The sequence below is a fragment of the Nyctereutes procyonoides genome, unplaced genomic scaffold, assembly GCF_905146905.1.
Source record: "Nyctereutes procyonoides isolate TBG_1078 unplaced genomic scaffold, NYPRO_anot_genome, whole genome shotgun sequence".
In the NCBI taxonomy this organism is placed as follows: domain Eukaryota; kingdom Metazoa; phylum Chordata; class Mammalia; order Carnivora; family Canidae; genus Nyctereutes; species Nyctereutes procyonoides.
Genome location: NW_026575052.1, coordinates 51,842,313 through 51,864,315, shown reverse-complemented (window position 1 = coordinate 51,864,315; position 22,003 = coordinate 51,842,313). Strand labels below are relative to the sequence as shown.

Sequence of the window (22,003 nt, the reverse complement as noted above, 5' to 3'; positions counted from 1 at the left end):
AGAAGAGCAGCCCAGGTGGGATACACACGGTCTTTGTTCCTAGTAGCGGCCGTCTCCAATGGCCCTGGTGTTCAATGTCGAACATCCTTAGTCCGCACCAAAGAGAACACTCAGGAGGAGGCTACGGCCCATGGCAAGCTCCTGGCCACAGAGACAAAACTGGAGAGACGGGCCCTGGGGATTGGACGTCAGAGCCGCGGACTGTCTCAGACCCCAGTTTACAATCGCACGATGGGAATCAGAGGCTGTGATAAGGGGAGCATCTCCCTGAAGGAGTAAAAGTGGGTCGCCGGTGGGTCAGGGCCTCGTGGACTCCATGTTTCTCAAGCAGCTGGTTCATGGAGATGTCACCAACAGCATAAAGCCTGCCCCCGGCACCTGTGGGCCGCGATCCGGATGCCTCTGTGCGGGAGGGAAGTGGGTGGGATGGAGGAGGCCCGAGGCCAGGCAGACCCACATTTCTGTGAGTCCCAATCTCCGTGTATTGTCACACTGAGCTGCGGAACCTGAGGTGGAGAGCCAAAGCCTCTTTGATTCAGGAGAAATTCCTAAAGTTAATGATCATTAACAGTATCTTGCAAAACCACCCAGAGGGGGATAGTAGCAAACTTCGTTTTTTATGTAGGTGGTAACTAATACGCAATATTATAGTCATCTTAAAATAAGGACTGGAGCACCTGGGGGGCTCAGTCAGTGAAGCATCTGCCTTTGGCTCAGGTCATGATTCCAGGGTCTTGGGATCGAGTCCCACGTGGGGCTCCCTGCTTGGTGGGGAACCTGCTTCTCCCTCTCCCTCTGCCCCTCCCCACCCCTGTGTACACTCGCACTCTCTGTGTCTCAAATAAATGAAATCTTTTTTAAAATAATAGATGAATAAAAATAAACACAGCTGAGGAGAGAATTAGTAAATTGGAACATCGGCTGAAAGAAACCTCCAGAACGCAGGTGGGTTAGTGAGGGTTTTCCAGAGAAGAGAACCAGTAGAGTATATTCATTCCCCTAATAGAAAAGAGATATGCTTCAGGCAACTGCTCACGTGTGTGCGGGGCTGGCAGGTGTGGTCCCCAGGCAGCCTGGAAATTCCAGCCGGAGACCATGCTGCCACCGAGTCCATGGAGAGTCGACCGATGGCATGAGGCCCTGCACAGAGGACAGTCATCTCTTTCCTCCACGTCAGTCACACCCGCAAGCACCCTCACAGCGACGGCTGGCCCGTGTTTGATGAGACAGCTGGACACCACGGACCAACCAGGCTGAGTCATGAAAGTAACCATCCAGTGGGAAAACACAAAGAGGTCAGAGATGGGGCAAGGAAGTGCGACTAACCTGCTCCAGACAGAGAGAGAAGCCATGGAGCAGGAGCCGCGTGCAGAGAGCCAACAGCCAGTCTCTCCCCAGGACATGCGTGGAGCATCAGCGACAGACCCAGGAGCACAGCGTGGCCCAAGAAGAACCTCAAGTCCTCCTCCCAGCGGCAAAACTGCTACCAAACCAAACCAAAGAAAAGACAAAAGGAAGATGATAAAAGCAGTCGGGGACATACAGGAGCAGCTCCAGGGGGCCGGATCAGCTGCTTCGTGGAAGATAAAAAACAACAAAACAGTATCTCTAAGATGCTAATAGGAAATCAATCTCAACTGAAAATCCTAGACCCACTGAAAGTATCCTGTAAAAATGAGGGCAACGAGGGGGCACCGGGGGGGCTCCGTGGGGGAGAGCGTCTGCCTTCAGCTCAGGTCCTGGGATCCAGTCCTGCTTCGGGCTCCCTGCTCAGCGGGGCGTCTGCTTCTCCCTCTGCCTCTGACCCTCCTCCCCTACTCGTGTGCATGCTCGCTCGCCCTCTAAAATAACAAATAAGTCTTTAAAAAGTAAAAATGAGGGCAAGACCACAGTCCGGACAGACACAGAGCTCATGCGTCTCGAGACTCACACCCCAGGAGACATTAGTTGGGCTACTTGGGCACAAGGAAAACCACCCCCAATGGATAGAGCAGAATAGACTGATGAAGATGATCCACATTTTTATCCAGTACAACCCTCGGCTTATTACGTCAGTTTAGGTGCCCTAGGAGAGAAACACGTGTCATAGGAGGAAACCATGACCATGTTCTGCTGAAGTCCCCTCATCCCGTGTCTCCCGAAAAAATGACAACCCTTACAGGTGCCAAGAACCATGTCACTGTCAGGTTGCAACATGAAGTAGTCACACTTTTTCCTGCCACAGAGGAAAGGTCACAGCCTTCAGAGCTGTCCTGGGAGCCCGTGCATTTTGAGCTGTGAGGACCACAGACCACGGTCACTATTCAGACTTGCAAGGCTCCTGTCAGCCGCAGGAAGGCAGCCCCTGAAAATCAGGGGGAAGTGCTCATGACAACAGGAGGCCCCAGCACCCGAGCAGGTGCCCCAGTGCCCAGCAGGTGCCCCAGCGCCCGAGCAGGTGCCCCAGTGCCCCGCAGGTGCCCCAGCACCCAAGCAGGTGGCCCAGCGCCCAGGTGCCCCAGCAGCCAGCAGGTGTCCCAGCGCCCAGCAGGTGCCCCAGCATCTAAGCAGGTGCCCCAGCGCCCAAGCAGGTGCCCCAGTGCCCTCCCTAGCACTGTAAACACCCGGCAGCCACCGGCTCACTGCCGCTCAGATGAGGGGACGCCGGGGGAAAGCCCAGTTATTCCTACGTGTGTCCCTCGGACCTTAGGAACCTGCAGAACTCGCAATAGGCGTCGCTCAGCAGAAAGACCATGCCCAGTTCTCACCCTCTCCAGACCCTACCATGCTCCGCACACTCACCCCGAGATGTGCTCTCGTAGGACGAGGCAGTGGCTGTAAAATCACTGCCAATCGTCTCAATGTTTGCGCTGATGCGAGCTAGCGGACCGACCCCACATCAGCAAGTCAGCGCCAATTAGTCCAAGCTCCACTCCCGTGAGAAGCACGTGTGCCGTGCCATGTCCGTGTGAGCACGCCTACGTGAGAGGGCTGCACACAGGGTCTGGCAGGGGGCAGAGCACACTAGCGGCCTGGTCTACACCCGCCCGCCACTGCAGGACTCGAGGTTGAATCCGTCTCACAAGATGGAAGCCAGTGCTGCCTGAGGTAGGGACTTGGCCCTCTTCCTATAAAAATTCTATTCCTGAATGTCGTGTGTAGATAGAATTCGGAGAAAGGGAATTAAATCTTAAATACACCCAGCCCACCAGCGACCTGAAGAAACGCTCCATGGCCTGGCTTTTTAAACAGAGGCGCACAAGGGTTTTCTCAAACTAGGGTGTCGGTTAGCAGTTAGACGAGCCCTTAGGGCCTCCCACTCGGGGCGCAGGCGTTGTAGCCGCTGGGGGTGGGCACGTGGAGGGGGGCCCCAGATGATTGGGGGGATCCCCAAATTAGGGAATGGTGGGGGGCCTCGGATGGTAGGGGAGCCTTGGATGGGGGAGCCCTGGATGGTGGGGGGGGCCTCGGACAGGGGGAGCCCTGGATGGTGGGGGGAGCCCCAGATGGTGGGGGGGGCCTCAGATGGTGGGGCGTGGACTTGTATCTGTAGCTTGGCAGCACCCAGAGCTGATGGGCCAGCTGCCCCGGGAGGGCCCGGGGTGCGGGGCCCCCGGACGCAGGGTCACCACCTCACACCTGCCCAGCCCCTCGCACTCAGATGCTTCCCGACACCAGGCGTCCCCACTGCACTGTGACCCACAGTCCAGTGGCGGCATGAGCACCGTCTGCAAAACCGGTGCCCACCCTCCCTGGACACAGGCCCGGGGAAGCCCCTGGGCCCTTCAGGCCAGGACGAGGGGTGCTCAGGTCGGGGAGGAAGCCTGGGGAGGGGTTCGGGGGGTGCATGGGCTGTCCCCCCACCTGGTGGCGCCCACGTGCCTTCCCCGGGTCACCCTCGGGAGGCGCCGGGCAGGGGCAGCAGGTGCACAGAGCAGAGGCCGGGGCAGCCGGGACTGCTGGGCTCTCGCCGCTGCCGGGCCTCTGGGCCTTGTCTCCCGGGAGGAGCCCGCGCCATCCCGGGGGCTCGCCCAGCCGACCCGCTGAGCCCAGCTCCCGCGCTGTGTTGCCAGGAGTGAGCCACGCAGAGGCGCGCCAGCCGGGGAAGTCACCGCACTTCAGCGTCAACTGGGTGATGGGCAACGCGGACGTGGAGGTCATCGATGGCACCACGGGCAAGAGGAGCTGCGGGGGCTCGTCGCGGCTCTGCAAGCACGTGTTCTCGGCGCGGTGGGCCAGGCTCTACGGAAAGGTAGGGCCCAGGAGCCCACGGGAGGCTGGGCTGGTCCCGCCGGTGTGGCCCAGCGCGGGCTCCGCTCTTTCCTCCCCGCCGACGCCCTGCAGACTCGGGGGCGCCGCTCCACGTGGGCCCGGCCGGCGAGCGCGGCCTCCAGGGCTGCAGAGCAGGCACTAGCTGCGGCACCAGGGCAGTGTAGGGACGTCCCCAGGAGGCCCCTGGAGCGGCCCTGGAGTCTGAGTCCGTCCAGGTCAGACAGACAAAGACTGGCAAGTAACCTGCACTGGACAGATGCAGGGTGGAGGACGCAACGGTCTGCCATGCGCCCATGAGGTGGCCACCAGGTCGGGCCGGGTGGCGCCCCGAGGACGCCTGATGGAAGCAGCAGCTTTGGGAAAGCCCCAGGCACTCGGGCCTCCGCTGCTGCCCCGTCCGTGTGAGGGGAGGGCGGGCGGCCGGGAGCCGCGTCAGCCCAGCTCACCTGTTGTCTTGTCCCGCCCACAGCTGAGCACGCGGATCCCAAGCCCGGGAGACACGCCGTCCATGTACTGTGAGGCCAAGCGGGGCGCAGGCACCTACCAGTCTGTGAAGCAGCAGCTGTTCCAGGCGTTCCAGAAGGCGGGACTGGGCACCTGGGTGAGAAAGCCGCCCGAGCAGGACCAGTTCCTCCTGACGCTCTGAGCCAGATGAGTTCCGGGCGGAGCGAGCGCCCAGGCAGGCCAGGGCAGGGCAGGGTGAGCGGGCACCAGCGTGGCCGGCGGCGGTGCTCCCTGGCTCTTCGCACTCATTTCCCTTTAGCGTTCCAGAAGCACGCGCGGGCGGCGCCCCATGGGCTCCCGGACTCCCGCTCGGAGCCTGGGGCTCCCCGGGAGGCTGCTCCCTCCTGGTCGGAGCCCAGGCACCCCAGCCCAGAGGCAAGGGCGCCGCTGCACAGCTCTTCCCGCTGCATCCAACGGAAAGTTTCCGTTCAGGCCGAAGGGTCTTGGGTGCGGCTGTGCCCAGCGGAGCCTCGCACCCACACCACGCCCCCACGCCCGCCATGCGCCCGCAGCGCCGCGCCCGGTTCTCACGAGCACAACCCGACGCGATACTTCAGGATAAGCCACAACGAAGAGAAAAGCCATGGGCTCCTCCCCAAAGAAGCCAACAGGACGCTCGACCACCCTCATCACCCACTTAAGTTTTTACTCCACCTCCTTCCCAAGCGGATGGGAGACGCGCAAGCACTGAGGAAGCCGTGAAGCAGGACGGGAGACGCAGACCCGGAGTCACAGAGCGCGTGCGCCCCAGCCTGGGTCCCAGGGGTGGGCTCCCAGAACGCAGCCCGCAGGTGCCCGGCGCAGGCTCCCAGGCAGGTACCCTCGGCCGCCAGCTGCACCGGGGCCTGCAGGTGATGAGCTAACGGGGGCCCCGGCCAGACCACGCTCCAACTTTCCCTGAAATCCCGTTAGACGGTGAGCAAGCTCGACGGACCCTCCGCAACAACCCCCCCACCCCAGGGCTGTAGGGCCACCAGCTCTCCCTGCCTTCGTCCCCCGGTCACCGTCCCGCATGATGGAAACGAAGCACGCAGGGCAGTGGATGAAACGCAAGGGGTGGGATGGTGTCCTGCTGAGAGCGGGCGACGGCGTCGGGCCGTGTGGGGTCCATCCCTCGGCCCCGGCGGGGCTCCACTCTGACCACGAGGACGCACGTCTCACACCCATGACACTCGTCCCCAGGCCTGCGGTTTCTCCGACCCGAGCCCCCCCCCCGTGACCTTGAGGACGCCCGAAGGCCCAGCTCCAGGGTCCTGGGGTCCCGGGGTCCCGGCGAGCATCCGGCCGGAGGGGAGCGCAGCGGCGGCCGGACACAGCAGAGGACAGGCTGCAGGTATGACAACGCGGCAGCAATGAAACACAATGAGTTTGAGACGTTAGTGGACAGGGAGCGGCAGGCTGGCATGCAGAGTCCTCCCGGGACGTCACCCCGGACAGGTCACCCCACCTTCTCCTGGGTCAGAAAACGGGCACAGAGTGCACGACACCCTCAAGGGACAGTTTTGGAAGATACAAAAACATTTTTGCAAGGGGTTTCCTGTCGTCGGCACCCCTTGAGGAAATGGGGTGCAACCTCAACGCGCTACGAAAGCTGCCATCAAACGGCCGATGGGCGTGGGCTTCTGATACGTCAGCAGGACGAGGCCTGGGGCACCGAGCCCGGAACCCACAGTGACTACTGTGTGATTCGCCCCCGCTGGGAGCTGCCCCGAGGGCACCGACGCCCAGCCTGTCAACGCCCGTTCTGGGCCCTGGCGCCAAAGAACGCCCCTCCTGCGGCAAGGACACAGCAGAGGAGCCACCGGACAGGCGAGTGGGCCCGTCCCCACGCAGCACTGCGGGTGCCCCCCGACCACCTGTCCCGGGGACCTGGGCAGCACCTGCCCCCCCAACTACCGGGCACCCCAAGGCCCCACCGCAGTGCTGGTGCATGGTGTTTCCACGGCAGCAGGAAGCCGCCAAGAGGCCGGGCCCGAGTGGGACAGGGTTGGATGCGCACCGGGGAGGGCGGCCGGCTCTGGGCGCACGCGGGGCCAGGGCCGGGGGCCGGGGCACGGGGCTCTGCCGGGCCGGCGGGACAGGGGCCCGAGCGCCTCCGTGTGCTGCGCAGCCGGGCGCCGGCCGGAGCGCCTTCCATGCCGAGGACGTAACCGCCACCCTCGGGCTCCCCTGCGGCCCTGGGGCTCGGGGTCCTCTGCTGCCACCGGCCGTGCTGCGCCCCGAGCCCCGGCCCTGCTCGCGTCCACGCCATCCACGCCGGCGACCTGCCCCCGAAGTGTGGGCTGCATTCCCAGCGCCGTCCGGCCCACGGTCCGTGTCCACAGGCCTCTCCATGGGGCGGGCGCCTGTGCCATCCCAGCACGCAGGGGCCAGGGGGCGGGGAGGGCTCTGGGGGCGTCTGCAGAGGGACGGGTTCACGGGCCGGTGACCGCCCATCCCCGTGGGTCCCTCGTCTGTACATAGCCCCACGTCGCTGCTGACTTCGTGACTCTTGCTCCTCAGAAACGTCAAGTTGAGTTTCTCACACATAATTTCTCATATAATTTCCTTTTTGCAGGAAGCTGTTCTTATCAATAAAGTTAAATGGTTGTTTTGGGGGGGTTTGTTTGTTTTTGGTTTTTTGGGGGGGGCTTATTTTGGTATAGTGTTTACCGCGTCTGGAGAGCCATACACCGAGAACACATGGTACGTCGATGCCCAGAATAGACTAGCCAGAGTATTTTGATGAAATGCTATTTTTAGATTATAAATTTCAAGATGTGTCTATAGTATCTTGTTTTAAAAAAATAATAAAATTTAAAAAGACGTTTGAAATTTAGACATTTTTAATTTAGAGAGAGTTCGACAACCATTTTTTTAAGAAGCCATTCGGAAGAAATCATCCCAAAACACAGTAAATGTCCGTTTCTCATAAAGATGAGAAGGGAAGTCGGGACGAGCCCTTGTCCTCACGACCACTCGCCTCCGCGGAGAGTCGAGTCGGGGCTGACGCAGCGTCAGCATCGCTGCCCCACCCGCCCGGTCTGCGGGGGCCCTGCAGGAGGGAAACTGCGCTCGGAGCCCCACACTCAGCAGGGAGGCCGCCCGCCCCCCCCCCTCCGGCGTCCCGCTGCCCTTCTTCCCCCTTCACAGGTGCAGGGCGGCCACCGGGGAGCGGGATCCGGGATCCAGAGTGGGGTGCGGAGTGAGGTCAGAGCCGGGCACGCGGCCGCTGCACGGGGTCCTGCCCAAGGGGCTGCAGGGAGGCGTGGGTATCCCGCCAGGGGAGCCCTCCTACACATTCGGAGTCACGTAAGGGACTGGGGTGGAGGGTGACGCAGCAGACGCAGATGCAAAACACGCAGTCACTGACGAGGAAGCTGGGGCCGGGAACCTCTCCATTCTGGGGGGGCCTCATCCTCCCAACGGCTGGCTCTGGCCTCCCCGCACCCCCCGCCCCCAGCCCCCCGCCGCCCTGGTTTAGTGCCTGTTTGTCCCCCGCCGACACCTGTGATTCCCTGGACAGTCGGGTCTCCGGCTGCCCTGCGTGGATGCCCAGGCGGGGGCTCCTCGAGTGCCCGTGTGTTCAGTCCTGGGGGATTTGCCGGGGTCCTTCTGTGGACTCCTGGGACGTGTCCGCTGGTCATGGGCTCCACCCAAGGGACGGTGGTGGCCGGGTCCCCAGGAAGTCAGAACCAACAGGAGCCGCCACGCAGGGAGCTGCCGCTGGCGTCAGCCCCGGAGAGAGGACACGCGATTTCCCAGCCGCTCGTGGTGGAATCAAACGTGCAGGGACGAAATGCCCGCCAAGGGGAAAGGTGCGACGAGGCGCATCGTATGGCCTCCGTGCCGGCGCGGGTTCCTACCATCGACAGGAGACACACAAAACACACACTTTCCCAGCAGTGCCCAGTTAGTTTTAGGCTAATTTTTGGCATTTTTTAAGCAAATGAACTTAATAAATAGTAATTCTTAAGCAAAGATATGTACATAAAAAGCATGAATGAATGGCAATATTGGATGTACATTTATAATATTTGTAAAAAAAAAACAAAAACAAAAAATCCCAAACCTTAAGGTATTAATTTACATGTTACTTTGCCTCTAAGTTCTGTAAACCGCACTCCGGTGACACCTGATAAGTGGATGTTTCTGTTAAGTGAATAAAAACATGGAGTCCAGCCGCGCTTCCCTGGCTGCCGGGCCTGTTTGTTGGAGCAGGGCCTGGGGGCCGGGGCGGCGGGGGCCGGGGGGCCGGGGGCACGGGGCCCGGCCGCCCCACTTGTGCCGGAGACTCTTCCAAGGGCACGGGGGTTAGGGCACTTGCCAGCACGTCACCCCGGGGGGGACCCGAGCGGGAGCCAGGTGTGGACATGGCAGGTGTGGACACGGATGTGGGGCCTCTGCCCCCGGGGCGCACCACTTCCAGGCCCCACACCACCTCGGTTCCTCCCCTCAGGAAGCATGCAGCCCGGGGACCTGCCTCCTGACGCCACGCGTCCCAAACCTCAGGTTTTATAGGACAGCGGCGGGGTCGGCTCAGGGGACACATGAACACCCTCCGCCTCCCCCTCCAGCCCTCCCCGCCCCTCTCTGCTCCCTGCTCCCCTCCCTCCCCCCCTCCCCCCCTCCCCTCTTCCACCTCCATCCTCCTCCCCCCTCCCTTCTCCTCCTCCATGCCCCCTCCTCCTCCTCTTCTTCCCTCTCCTTCCCCCCCTCCTGCTGGCTATGCCCCTCCCCTAGTCTCCCCCTCCCCTCCCACCTCCTCTAGCCCTGCTCCTCCCTCCCTCCCCCCACTGTCTGTCCCTCCCCTCTCCCCCTCCTTCCTCCTGTCTCTCCCACCCCTCTTCCATTCCCTCCCCTCCCCATCTGCCTCCAACTCCCTCCCTCCCCCCCCCACACACCCTCACACCCTCAGACTTTGCAGCTGCAGGACAGACACAGAGTCACTGCTCCCTAGAGGACCACAGCTCACACCACTCACCGCTCACCCCATCACTCAGTAATGTCACCGTGCTCCAGCCTCCAGGTGGGCCAAGCCTATAAATGTCCCTTGCCACCAGAGCCCTGCCATCGTGGCGCTGCCCCAGACACGCGCAGCCAAGCGACACCTCCGTGGGTGTCCCCGGGTCACACTCCCCAGACCCCGGCCATCAGCTCTGATTTGTGCGGCGCTCACACAGGCTCCGGGACCCTCGGGCCCCAGGCCTCGGGCCAGGGTGGGGCGTCAGAGCCAACGTGGGCTGCGGGCACGCTCAGGGCATGGGGCCTGGGCCCTGCTGAGGCTCGTGTTGCCACGGGTGGAAGGTCCTCCCCAGGATCGACGCCAGCACGGGCGAGGCGGCCAGTGGGCCAGGAGGGGCGGGCCGAGCCCTCGGGGATGGCACCTGCATGACCTGGGGACACACGAACGCGGCCCCAAGGGCAGTGGACCCCAGAGCGTCACACTCGCGCTGCAGGGAGGAGCCCGGCTCCTGCCGTCCAGGCCCAGGCCCTCCGACCCCAGGGCGGGACTAGCGGCTGCAGCGGCCACACACCCACACAAGGTCCTGACACCCACGGGGCGCCCCCCCATGGGCCTCACGGACCCTCTGCAGCGGCTGCTTCCCACCCGCAGGGCGGTTGGAGCCCCAGAACCGGGCATCAGTGAGACCACGGCTCAGCCTCTGCCGGGACCGAATCTCCACCCCCCCCCCCGCCCCCTGTGCTCGCTCTCATCCCCACGAAGACCCGGAGGGCCCCTGGGTCACCAGAGTCCCTGCGAAGGCAGCCTGGCCCCGCGGCCGCCAACCGCTTCACCCGGACACCAGGTGAGCGAGGGAACATCTGCCCCTCGCGGGGACCAAGGCAGGAGGGACACTGCGGCCACCCCATGCCCACGGGGCCACGACTGTCCCACAGGCCTGTGTGCCCCAGCCCGGTGCTGGAACAGCCTGGCTGAGCCTAAGCGGATGGGCTGCTAGGAGGACGGGCAGCGCCCACAACATGGCCACCACCGCTGGCCCAGAGGCAGACAGGTGGCTGCGCCGTCATCCGACCGGGATGGCCAGGGGTGGAGCTGCCCACGGGGCTGCCGAAGGAGCGAGCGCAGCCCCCGCCCCCTACGGCACCAGTGCGTCCTGAGCCCTCTGTGGAACAGCCATGTGCTCAGTCCTGAGCTACAGCTGGGAGGTGAGACGTGGGGGCACAGGACAGATCCGGGTCCCAGCCAGGGCACCCCCAAGCCGAGGCTGTCGAGCCCCTGCTCGGAGCCCCAGGCCGCCGCCCGCACGGGCCAAACCCCGTGGCCATCAGCAGCGGTGCTCGCTGAGCTCTGACCCGAGCTGAGCCGGGGGGCGGGGACCGTAGAGCACAGGCGCCCCGACGGCCCGGAGCCCCCCCCCCCCCCATGCCACAGCCAAAGCCGCAAGAAGCAAGGAGGCCGTCTCTCCTCACCCACAGCCGCTGGGGCCAGGCCTCCTGGGGCTCTGGATGCAAGACGCACATCAGCCGCCACACGCAGGGGCCTGGACGCATTAGGGCCACACCGCCTCCCTTCCTGGGGCCAGTCATCCCAGGGACACAGGTGCCACCACGCTCCCTCTCCCCGTTCCGGTCCGCGCCCGGTCGCCCCCAAACCCCAAGCCTCTGCGCCAGGAGCAAGATCACACCCAGGACGTGCACAGCCGCCCCCCAATGCTCCGTCCCCCAGAAGGAAATGCGGGGCCTGGGCCGTCGCTCCCGCCAGCGGGACGCTGCTCCTGGCCCACCTGCTCGCTCACCTAGCACAGCGCCGTCAGGGGCCGTCCACGCCGTAGGCCCCTCCGGGGCCTCTTCACTCCTCGTTTCTGAATGATATTCCCGAGGAATTCACCCATCAGTTGATGGGTACTCGGGTTGCTTCCACTTTGTCACGATTACGAATAATTTGGCTACAAACACTTGCGTGCAGGCGTTTCTCCGGACCTGGGTTGTTTGTTTTTTGTTTTTTGTTTTTTTTTTAAGAATTTATTCATTTGGGGGGATCCCTGGGTGGCGCAGCTGTTTGGCGCCTGCCTTTGGCCCAGGGCGCGATCCTGGAGACCCGGAATCGAATCCCACGTCGGGCTCCCGGTGCATGGAGCCTGCTTCTCCCTCTGCCTGTGTCTCTGCCTCTCTCTCTCTCTGTGTGACTATGATAAATAAATAAAAATTTAAAAAAAAAAAGTAAAACACAATTGATTTAAAAAAAAAAAGAATTTATTCATTTGGGGATCCCTGGGTGGCTCAGCGGTTTGGTGCCTGCCTTCGGCCCAGGGCATGATCCTGGAGTCTCGGGATCGAGTCCCACGTCAGGCTCCCTGCATGGAGCCTGCTTCTCCCTCTGCTGTGTCTCTGCCTCTCTCTCTCTGTCTCTCTCTCTCTCTCTCTCTCATAAATAAATAAATAAATAAATAAATAAATAAATAAATAAATAAATCTTTAAAAAAAGAATTTATTCATTTATTCACAAGAGACACACACAGAGAGGCAGAGACACAGGCAGAGGGAGAAGCAGGCTCCCTGCAGGGACCCCGGTGTGGGACTCGATCCCAGGACCCTGGCCGGGGCCACGACCTGGTCCAAAGGCACCGGACCTGAGTTTTCCAATTCTCGTGGGTATACCCAGCCTCGGGATTGCTACGTCAGCCAGTAACCCCGCATCTACCATTCTGAGAAACTGTGGACTGTTCTGCAGAGTGGCTGCATCTTTGCACCCTCCCTCCAGCGGGGCACAAGCACCCCACTTTCCCCTACACCCTCACCAGCACCCACTACTTCGATGCAACAGGCAGCCGTCTGTCTTAGCCACTGCAGCCACCTAGTGGGTGTGAGGTGTGAGCTCATGGCAGGTCGAGCTGCATTTCCCTAAACACTAATGATGCTGAGCTTTCCGAGGGCTGATGGGTCGTGAGTCGTAGGTCTCTTTTTGGAAACTATCTATCAGATCCCTTGCTCGCTTTGAACTTGGGTTACCTGCCTTTTTATTGTTGAGTTACAAGATTCCTTTATATATTCTGGATACTGGTCCCTTCTCAGATAAATCACAAAAACATTTTAAAGGTTTTTCCTCTCGCTCTACACGGCTGTTTCACTTTCTTGCTGTCCTTTGAAGCACAAAAGTGTTTGGCTGTAAAGAAATCCAATTTATCTATTTTTTTCCCTTTGGCTGCTTATGCTATTCCTTTGAGGTCTAAGAAAGTGGGAATCCTGTCCAGCCCGACGCTAGCGAGATTTATAACCGTGTTTCCTTCTAAGAGTTGCACAGCTTAAGCTCTTACGTGTGGGTAACTGATCCGCTTTGGGTTAATTTTTACATACGGAGTGAGGTAGGGGTGCAGCGTCGCTCCTTGGGAATCCAGACGGCCGATCACGTGCCAAAGAGTGCTCGCCCTCCACTGAATGGTCTTGTCAAAAACCCACTGACTGTAAATGTAAGGAGGGGTGACGAGCTCTCATGGTTCTGGTGTGGATTCCTTGGGACCTTCTATACACAAGATCACATCTGCAGACACAGAAACCACGTGATTTCTTCCTCCCCAAGATTTATGTCCTCCACTTACTTTTCTTGCTTAATTTCTGGGCTAGAACCTTCGGTACTGTGTTGGACAGAGTGGTGACAATAGTTATTCCATCTTGATCTAAATCTCAGGGACAAGGATTTCAGCCTTTCGCCACGGAGTGGGAGGTTGGCTGCAGGTTGTTCGCAGACATCCCTCGTTGGGTTGAGAAAGCCGCCTTCCACTCCCAGTCTCTGAGGGTCTCATCAGGAGACAGTGCTGGATTTTGCCCCGTGTTTTCCCCGCATCTCCTGAGAGCGCCGTTCGAGGTACTACCCAGTGACCTTCCATTTCAGTCTGAAGGACAGATGTGTTTCTCGAAGGGCAGGTCTGCTGCAGACAAATCCTCAGTCTGTGTTTATTGGGGGCCACCTAATGCTCTCCTTCGTTTCTGACGGATAGTTGGCCTTTCTCATCTGGCTTCTTGGCTGACGCCTTCTTCCAGCACTTTGAGCAGGTCACCCTGATGCCGATCCAATCAGTTTCCAATCAGAAATCAGCTACTAGGGGCGCCTGGGGGGCTCAGTGGTTGAGGGTCTGCCTTGGGCTCAGGACGTGATCCCAGGGTCCTACATCTGGCCCTGCTCAGCGGGTAGTCTGCTTCTCCCTCTCCCTCTGCCTCTCCCCGTTTGTTCTCTCTCCTCTGTCAAGTAAATAAAATCTTAAAAAAAAAAAAAGAAATCAGCTATTAATACTATCGAGGATCCCCTGCATGGGATAAGGTGTTTCTCTCTTGCTACGCCCAAGATTCCTTGTCTTTCTTTTTTTGACAATTTAAGACGCATCTAGGTACAGATCTCTACGTTTATTTATCCTTAGAGTTCATTGAGACTAACGTTGTTCATGAAATTTGGCAAGTTTGGTCATTCTTTTTTCCAATATCCATTCAGCCCCTGTCTTTCCCTCCTCCCGTGGGATCTCATGGGCACATTGGTCACTTGATGGTCCCTGAAGATCTGTTTCTTTCACTTCATTCCTATTTCCTTCTATTCCCCAGATGGGATCATCTCAATGGGCCCATCTTCAACTTCCATGATTATTTATTGTCCCAACTCAGACCTGTTGTTAAGTCCTTTGTGTGGTCTGGATCAGGCCTTCTTCCTCCCAAAGACGTCCACATCCTAATCCCGGGGACTCATGTCGCCTTGAAGAGCAAAGGGACTCTGCATATGTGATTAAGGATCTTGAGATGGAGGATTATCTTGACTCCTCTGAATCAGCCCCAGTGCGGTCACTAGGGCTCCCACAAGAGAACCAGAGGACCAGGGTGGATAATAGAAGATGTCAGGATGGATGCAAGAGGCACAGGCGATGTGGAAGGGAGCCCAGCTCAAGACCGCGGGCCGACGGCAACGCTGTGAAAAGCAGGGGAAAGGCTCTTCCTGGAGGTCTCCAGAAGGAGCACGGCCCCACAAAGACCTCGCTGACTTTAGATTTCTGACTTCAGGACGGCAAGGAAGTACATTTGTGTTGCTTGAAGCCACCATGTTTATTTGTTACAACAACAGGACCCTAATGAAAGCCCTCTTTCAAAGCGAAATTTTATTTCAGTGATCGTACATTTCAACTCCACAATTTCAATTTGGTTCCTTTTACAATTTCTATCCCTTTACCGATATTCTGTTTGGTGAGACGGCACTCGCATCGCCGTACTGCACTTCTTTACGCAGCCTTTCCCACAGTTTGACATCCTTATAATAGCTCATTTAAAGTCACCGTCTGGGAAGTCAGCATCTGGGCTTCCTCAGGGACACATTCCGCTGCCTGCTTCCCTTCCTGTGTGTGGGCCATACTCCTCTGCTTATTGCATGCCTCGTAAGTTTTCGCACAAAACTAGACATTTTTAAGAAGATGATGTGACAACTCAGTAAACTAGATCCCCCTCCACCACCAGCTTACTGTTGCTGCTGTTTGTTAGCTTCATGACCTTCTTGAACTAAATCCATGAAGTCTCTACTCTTTGTCACGTGTGGGCCACTGAAGTCTCCGTGCAGTCAGCCTGGCGGTCGGCTAAGGGGGCCTTCCACAATCTCCTTTGATGCTTTGAACAACCGGGAGGCGCCTGGGGGCGCAGTCAGTTGAGCCTCTGACCCTTGGTTTCAGCTCAGGTCATGATCGCAGGGTCATGAGATCAAGCTCCGCCTTGGGCTCCCCGCTCATCGGGGAGTCTGCTGAAGATTCTCAGTCTCTCCCTCTGCCCCTCTCTTCCTGCTCACTCCCACTCCAAAATAACTAAATCTTTAAAAAGAGAAAATGCCTTAAACAAGTGAGATGCCCGGCATTTGCAGAGGGGCTCCGTGAGCACGGTGGAGGAAGCCTTCGGTGCTCCCCTGGGTACTTTACAGCTCTGGCCTAGCCCTCACCCTGTAGCTGCGCGGAGCCCCGAGGTCGGCCAGACACCAACTCCGGTGTCCCCTGGGCACGGAGCTGTGCACGGGCCTGCGGGTGTGTGTGACCTTCCAGACTCCTGGGACAACACTGCAGCCTCCCCAAAGCCCTCTGTGAACATCCACACCCCCAGCCCCTCAAGATCTCCGGTCAGCTTCTTTGCCTTGCTACGGTCACCTCTGGCGGCCGTGACGTTGAACAACTAACTGACCCAGGGAAAAAGGCTGCTCACAGTGGGCAAGCTGGGGGTCAGGCCAACTGGAGATGAGCCCCAGGAGTGGGGGTTCCCGGGAGGTGCCACTTCTGACAGCTGCCAGGGGGCAGTGCCTGGGGACAGGGCTTCGGGGAGCTCCAGACCCACCCGGCCCCCTCCAGTGGTGGCCAGGCCGTGCCATGCTGTGCCACTGCCCCTGTGAGGCCACCAGAGAGCTGGGTGATGGCGCGGCTCAGACTGAAACACCACTGGACTGTTTTTACCAGGATTCAGGCACTTTTCCTTGAGCTGCTGCAGTCTCTGGGTATTCTCCAGAGTTCTGAAAAGGCTGACTTTGACCTGACTTTGATGTTTTTGTCAGTGTTCTCAGGGCTTTCACGGAGGAGCCGGTCCACTTCGAAAGCGCCTTCAGCAAAGCGTCTGCTTCCACACCCAGTGCTCTGGTTGCTCAGACACGAGGTGGAAGGAAAAGCCTAAGCTTCAACGTCTGTTCCAGAAGTTTCACTGCACATCATTAAACATCTGAGCGGGCCCCTTGGTCCCCCCATAAAGCTTCCCAGTCTTTGTTACCTGCTCCAAAGATCAATTTTTCTTCCAGATGAAGAGGCTTTGTCCCCTGTTGAGCATTTTTTGATGAACAGAAATAACTTTTCCTGTCCATTTAGCCATAATAGCTCCAGAACATCTGAGAGCTTGAAAATAGTTAATGGAAAGCCATGCGTGGTGTGTCACTAAAAATGATCCACTAGAAATACGGGTCTCCAAGAGCCCAAGTATAATAAGCGACAGAACTATGTGAGATGACCTTACAGGACACCGGACGACGGAATTTTAAGAAAAAGCAGCAAAATGCATAAGGAGTTAAAGACAAGAAACAAACCTGCCATTATTTACAGACGACAACATCTTGTGTGGAGGAAGCCCAAGATAATTCACACCTAAATTATCAGACTTGAAAGGAGCATGTGTGTAAGTGGAGGGGGCCACGCTGTGCTCACCCGTATTCCTGGGGCAGCCTGGGGGGTGCCGGGAGCGGAGCCCAGCGGAGCTGCTGGGAGGAGAGGAGCGCGGCGCCGACCAGCAGCAGCCCACGGTGCGCGCCCTCCCGTGACCCCGCCGGCCCTGCCCCGGGGTCCTGCGGGGCCCCCACCTGGGAGGCTGCCCGTGGCCAGGTTCACGGTGCCGCGGGCCGGGGCGGGGCGCAGGGGGTGTGAGCCCCGGGTGGACGCGGCCCTCGGCCTCCTCGGCGGCTGCAAACGTGGCCGGACCGCGCGTGCCACCAGGGCGAGCCTGCGAGCTCCGCGGGGAAGAGGCCACACGGCTCGAACCCTCACACGAGGCTCCAACACACGGGGTCCGAGCAATCACGACCCAAGGGACACAGTCACAGGGACGCCACGGAGAAGTGTCACGACGTCAAGACGACGGTCACCTTGAGGGAGAGGAAATAAGACGGGACAACAGGCGTGGGTGAGGGCCGTGTCCCCGTCCAGGCCCCCTCCCCGGCTCCACATCGCCCTCCGCCTACATCATGCACAGAAGGCCGCCTTCTGAAGACAAACAGCACTTCTAGGAGCTTCGCGTTCCTTCGACTCCATCTCGTGAATGGGTGGCAAACAGGCGGAGTGGCCGCTGCCGTCGGGCTCCTAGGTGCCCTTTAGGAGAGCCGTGGTTCCCGGGGCGGGGACCTCCCGCGCAGCGCGTGCGCCGTCGCCAACTACGCTTTCGATGCCTGCGCGCTGTGGGCTTCTGGTTCTCCCCGTCACAATTTTTCTGACTAGTTTCACTCACTGCTCACTGTTGTGTTAATTCATCTAGAATCCTATGGAGATTTTTATTGGGATTACATTAAATTTATGGACTAACTTGAGGGCGATTGGTGGTTTTTTGATATTGAGCCTTTTTGCCAAAAATGTGCAATGCCTTTCCACATGTTCAAATTTTTTAAAAAAAATGTTCCCCTTCACCCTGTTTTTACATCCCCACCCCTAGTCTGTTCTGCACTACAAGTTTGTTTTTTGGGGTCTTTTTTATTTTAGATCCTACAGATAAGTAAGGCCATACAGTGTCTGTCTTCATCTGACCTATTTCGCTTAGCTGAATGCCCTTGAAATCCATCCATATGGTCACAAATGTCAAGATTTTGTTCTTTTCTGTGACTGAATAAGACTCTGTATCCCCATCTTCTTTATCCATTCACTGGTCCATGGACACATGGGCTGCTCCCCCATATCATGGCTACTGCGAATAATGCTGCTGAAAGCAAAGGGGGCAGATATCTTATTGATCTAGTGTTTTCATATTTTTTAGATAAATATCCAAGCTGGTTGGCTAGGTAATTCTATTAATTTCCTGAGGACCGTCCACACTGTTCTCCAGAGGGGCTGCACCGGCTTGCGTTCCCACCAGCAGCGCACGAGGCCCCCCTTTCTCCACATCCTCCCCAGCACCTGTTGTTTCCTGTTGACGTTAGCCACTCCGACAGGTGTGAGGTGATAGCTCATTGTGGCGCTGACCTGCGTTTCCCCGGTGACGAGTGACGTGGAGCATCTTTTCATGTGTCTGCTGTCCGCCTAGATGTCTTCTTTGGGAAGATACCTCTTCGAATCCTCCACCCATATTTTAATCAGATTGTCTTTTGGCCGCTGAGCTGCATGAGTTCTTTACCCATCTTGGACATTAGCCTCGGATCAGAGACATGATCTGCAAAGATCTCCCCTTCTGCAGGCAGCCTTTCCCTCGGTTGATGGTTTCCTTCACTGGGCAGCAGCTCTCTAGTTTGATGTCTCATTCGTTTGCGGTTTTTGTTGTCTTTGCGTTTGGTGTCAAATCCCAAAAATGTCATCACCAAGACCGACGTTAAGGAGTTTACCTCCTGTTTCCTTCTAGGAGTTTTATGGTTTCAGGTCTTACATTCCAGTCTTTCATCCATTTTGAGTGTATCTGTGTGTCTGGTGTGAGAAAGTGGTCGTTTCATCCTTCTGCATGTGGCTGCCCAGTTTTCCCAGTGCCATCGGTGGAAGAGACGGTCTTTTTTCCACTGGATATTCTTCCTTGCTTTGTCGAAGATGAGCTGACCACAGGGCTGAGGGTCTGTTTCCGGGTTCTCTATTCTGTTCCATTGATCTATTTGTTTTTGTGCCCATCCCACACTGTTCTGATTACTCTAATTTTGTAATATGGTTTAAAATTAAGGAGCATGGGCAGCCAGGGTGGCCCAGCGGATTAGCACCGCCTGCGGCCCAGGGTGTGATCCTGGGGACCCGGGATCGGGTCCCGCGTCGGGCTCCCTGCGTGGAGCCTGCTTCTCCCTCTGCCTGTGTCTCTGCTTCTCTCTCTCTGTGTCTCTATGAATAAATAAATAAAATCTTAAAAAAAAAAAATCGACGCGTACGACAGGCCCGTGCCCCGAAGTGACACTCAGCCGCTAGAGCGGCGATCAGAGAAGTACAGTGTGACTTCTCCTTGGAAAAGAAAACTATTGAGTGGGCTGAAGATATTAAGAAAATCCAAGAAGCCCAGCGGGAAGGAGAACGCAAGGTCGAGGAAGTAGAAGCTAAAGTGAATTCTAAGAGTGGCCCAGAGGGTGACAGCAAAATGAACTTCTCCACAACTCACAGTACAGCCACAGTGCCACCTCCTATTAACCCCATCCTTGCCAGCTTACAGCACAACAGCATCCTCACCCCGACTCGGATCAGCAGCAGCGGCACGCAGTAGAAAGTTTTCAGCCCACCCCACGCAAAGGCAGATTTCAATCCTGCTGACTTTGAGTGTGAAGACGACCCATTTGATAATCTGGAGTTAAAAACTACTGATGAGAAGGAAGAGCTGAGAAACATTCTGGTAGGAACCACTGGACCCATTATGGCTCAGTTATTAGACAATAATTTGCCCAGAGATGGCTCTCGGTCTGTGTTACAGGATGAGGAGGTCCTGGCATCCCTGGAGCGGGTAAGACCTTGGATATCAAACCTCTTCACAAACCTAATGGCTTTATGGCCTTCCCACAGTTGGGCAACTGTGAAAAGAGGTCTCTGTCTTCTAAAGTGTCCCTCCCCCCCATTCCTGCAGTAACCAATATCAAATCCCTGTCCTTCCCCAAACTTGACTCTGATGATGACAGCAATCAGAAGACAGCCAGGCTGGTGAGCACTTTCCATAGCACATCCTGCCTCCTCAATGGCACCTTCCAGAATTCCCTGAAGCCTTCTGCCCAAAGCAGTGCCAGTGAGCTCAATGGGCATCATACTCTTGGGCTTTCAGCTTTGAACTTGGACAGTGGCACAGAGGTGCCAACCCTGAACCCCTCAGATCTGATCTCCCAGAGGCCTTCCCTCCCTGTCTTGTCTGTGTGCACAGAAGAATCATCACCTCCAAATACAGGTCCCACGGTCACACCTCCTAACTTCTCAACGTCATAAGTGCCCAACACTCCCAGCTGTCCCCAGGCCTATTCAGAACTGCAGACACTGTCCCCCAGTGAGCAGCAGTGTGTGGAGACAGTGGTCAACATGGGCTGCTCATAGGAGTGTGTCCTGAGAGCCATGAAGAAGAAAGGAGAGAATATTGAGCAGATTCTCAACTGTCCCTTTGCACATGGACAGCTTTGTGAGAAGGGCTTTGACCCTCTTTTAGCGGAAGCAGCTCTGGAAACGCACCAGTGTTCAGAAGAAAAGATGATGGAATTTTTTCAGTTAATGAGCAAATTTAAGGAAATGGGCTTTGAACTGAAAGACATTGAGGAAGTTCTGCTACTACACAACGATGACCAGGACAATGCTCTCGAACACCTTACAGCTTGGGCAGGAGCCAGCTGAGACCAGGCTCTGCGTAGGCCCTGCCCTGGAACGAACCACCCCTGCAGGAGGCGCTGAGGAGCCCACGTGTGGGGAACCAGAGCGGGGGCACATGTCCCCGTTTTCTTTTGGGGGTGGAAGGTCAGGTGTGGAGACTGTGCTTGCCAGTCTCTGAGCTGGGGAGAAAGTAGGAAAGATTGGGGCATGTGAATGCCTCTAGCGCTGCCCTGGCTTCTTCCATATTAAACGTATTTGTATTTTGAGAAGTGTCCTTCCCACCTCCACCCTCCAGAGAAACCTCCCTGGTCCTTCTGGAGTCTGTACATCCTCACATGAAACCTGGCCCAGCTGCCAAAAGGAGGCAGGGAGGAGCGGTGGGAGGGCCAGACTCAGTGCTGCTTTCGGGCTAGATGCTTCCCTCCCCCTGCACCGGTAGACTGAACTCTTAATCCAGGTTGAGTGCAATTGAAAGGTTCCTCCAGGGTGGTTTTTTTCTTCTTCTAACAAAGTCTCTTAGTGGTAACACTGGTCCTGCAACATCTCTGAGGTGCAAAGAATGCCCTTTCCATGTGGGGCGCTGACTTTGTCCCTTCTGCTAGGCAGCCTGTTTCTTTTGGCTTGATTTGGACCACAGTCTTCTGCCACCCAGGATTTTAGAGCCCCCTAGCAAACAGTCATCAGTTTAAGAAATCATTGGCCCCTTCCCAGCACACGAGTGGAGGAGAAACAGGCTGCAGTACAGTAGCCCAGCACCAACTCTACCTCGGTTCTCTGGAGAACGGCCTCTCCCTCCAGCCCAGCTCTAGGATGACACGAGGAACACCGAGTCATGGAAATCAGTCTCTTTCGTTTGCTCTATATTCTGTTGTACATCGTTAAAGATCTAAATACAAAGGAAAAAAAAATCAAGGAGCATGATGCCTGCAGCTTTGTTCTCTCTCAAGATTGCTTTTGATTTTCGGGGTCTTTTGCAGTCCCATACAAATATCAGAATTTTCTCTAGTTCTGTGAACAAAGGTGCGAGGGGAGCCGCTTGTGTGGCGGTAGCGCTGCCCCTCGCACGAGCTGAGTGGTCACAGCGGCTTCTCCCAAAGCCAAGCTCCCTGCCCCGTGGGGGGGGGGGGGACCCCGCGCTCGGAAGCCATGAGGCATCACTGGGCCAGAGTGAAACCGCGGAGTGAGGCCCCGGACACGTGGGTGCAAGCACGACCACGGCAGCTCGCAGGGCGGGATCGGAGTGTCCTCACTGCTGGTGCTGCGACGCACGGGCCCCTGGCCAGACTCACCGTCACGACCCGCCTGCGGGCCCA

General features: G+C 57.7%; 1 protein-coding gene and 1 pseudogene across 1 annotated transcript in view; both read left to right on the top strand.

The window, feature by feature from the left end:
* Nucleotides 1-6,458, top strand: part of ADARB2 (adenosine deaminase RNA specific B2 (inactive)) — a 337,200-nt gene extending 330,742 nt beyond the window's left edge. The window contains exons 9-10 of the mRNA XM_055332832.1: nucleotides 4,053-4,231; nucleotides 4,721-6,458. Of these exons, the coding sequence (XP_055188807.1) occupies nucleotides 4,053-4,231; nucleotides 4,721-4,897 (356 nt within the window). The 3' untranslated portion in view covers nucleotides 4,898-6,458. The remainder of the gene's footprint in view (nucleotides 1-4,052; nucleotides 4,232-4,720) is intronic.
* Nucleotides 6,459-8,379: 1,921 nt separating this feature from the next.
* Nucleotides 8,380-20,714, top strand: LOC129514111 (ubiquitin-associated protein 1-like; annotated as a pseudogene).
* Nucleotides 20,715-22,003: the final 1,289 nt, after the last annotated feature.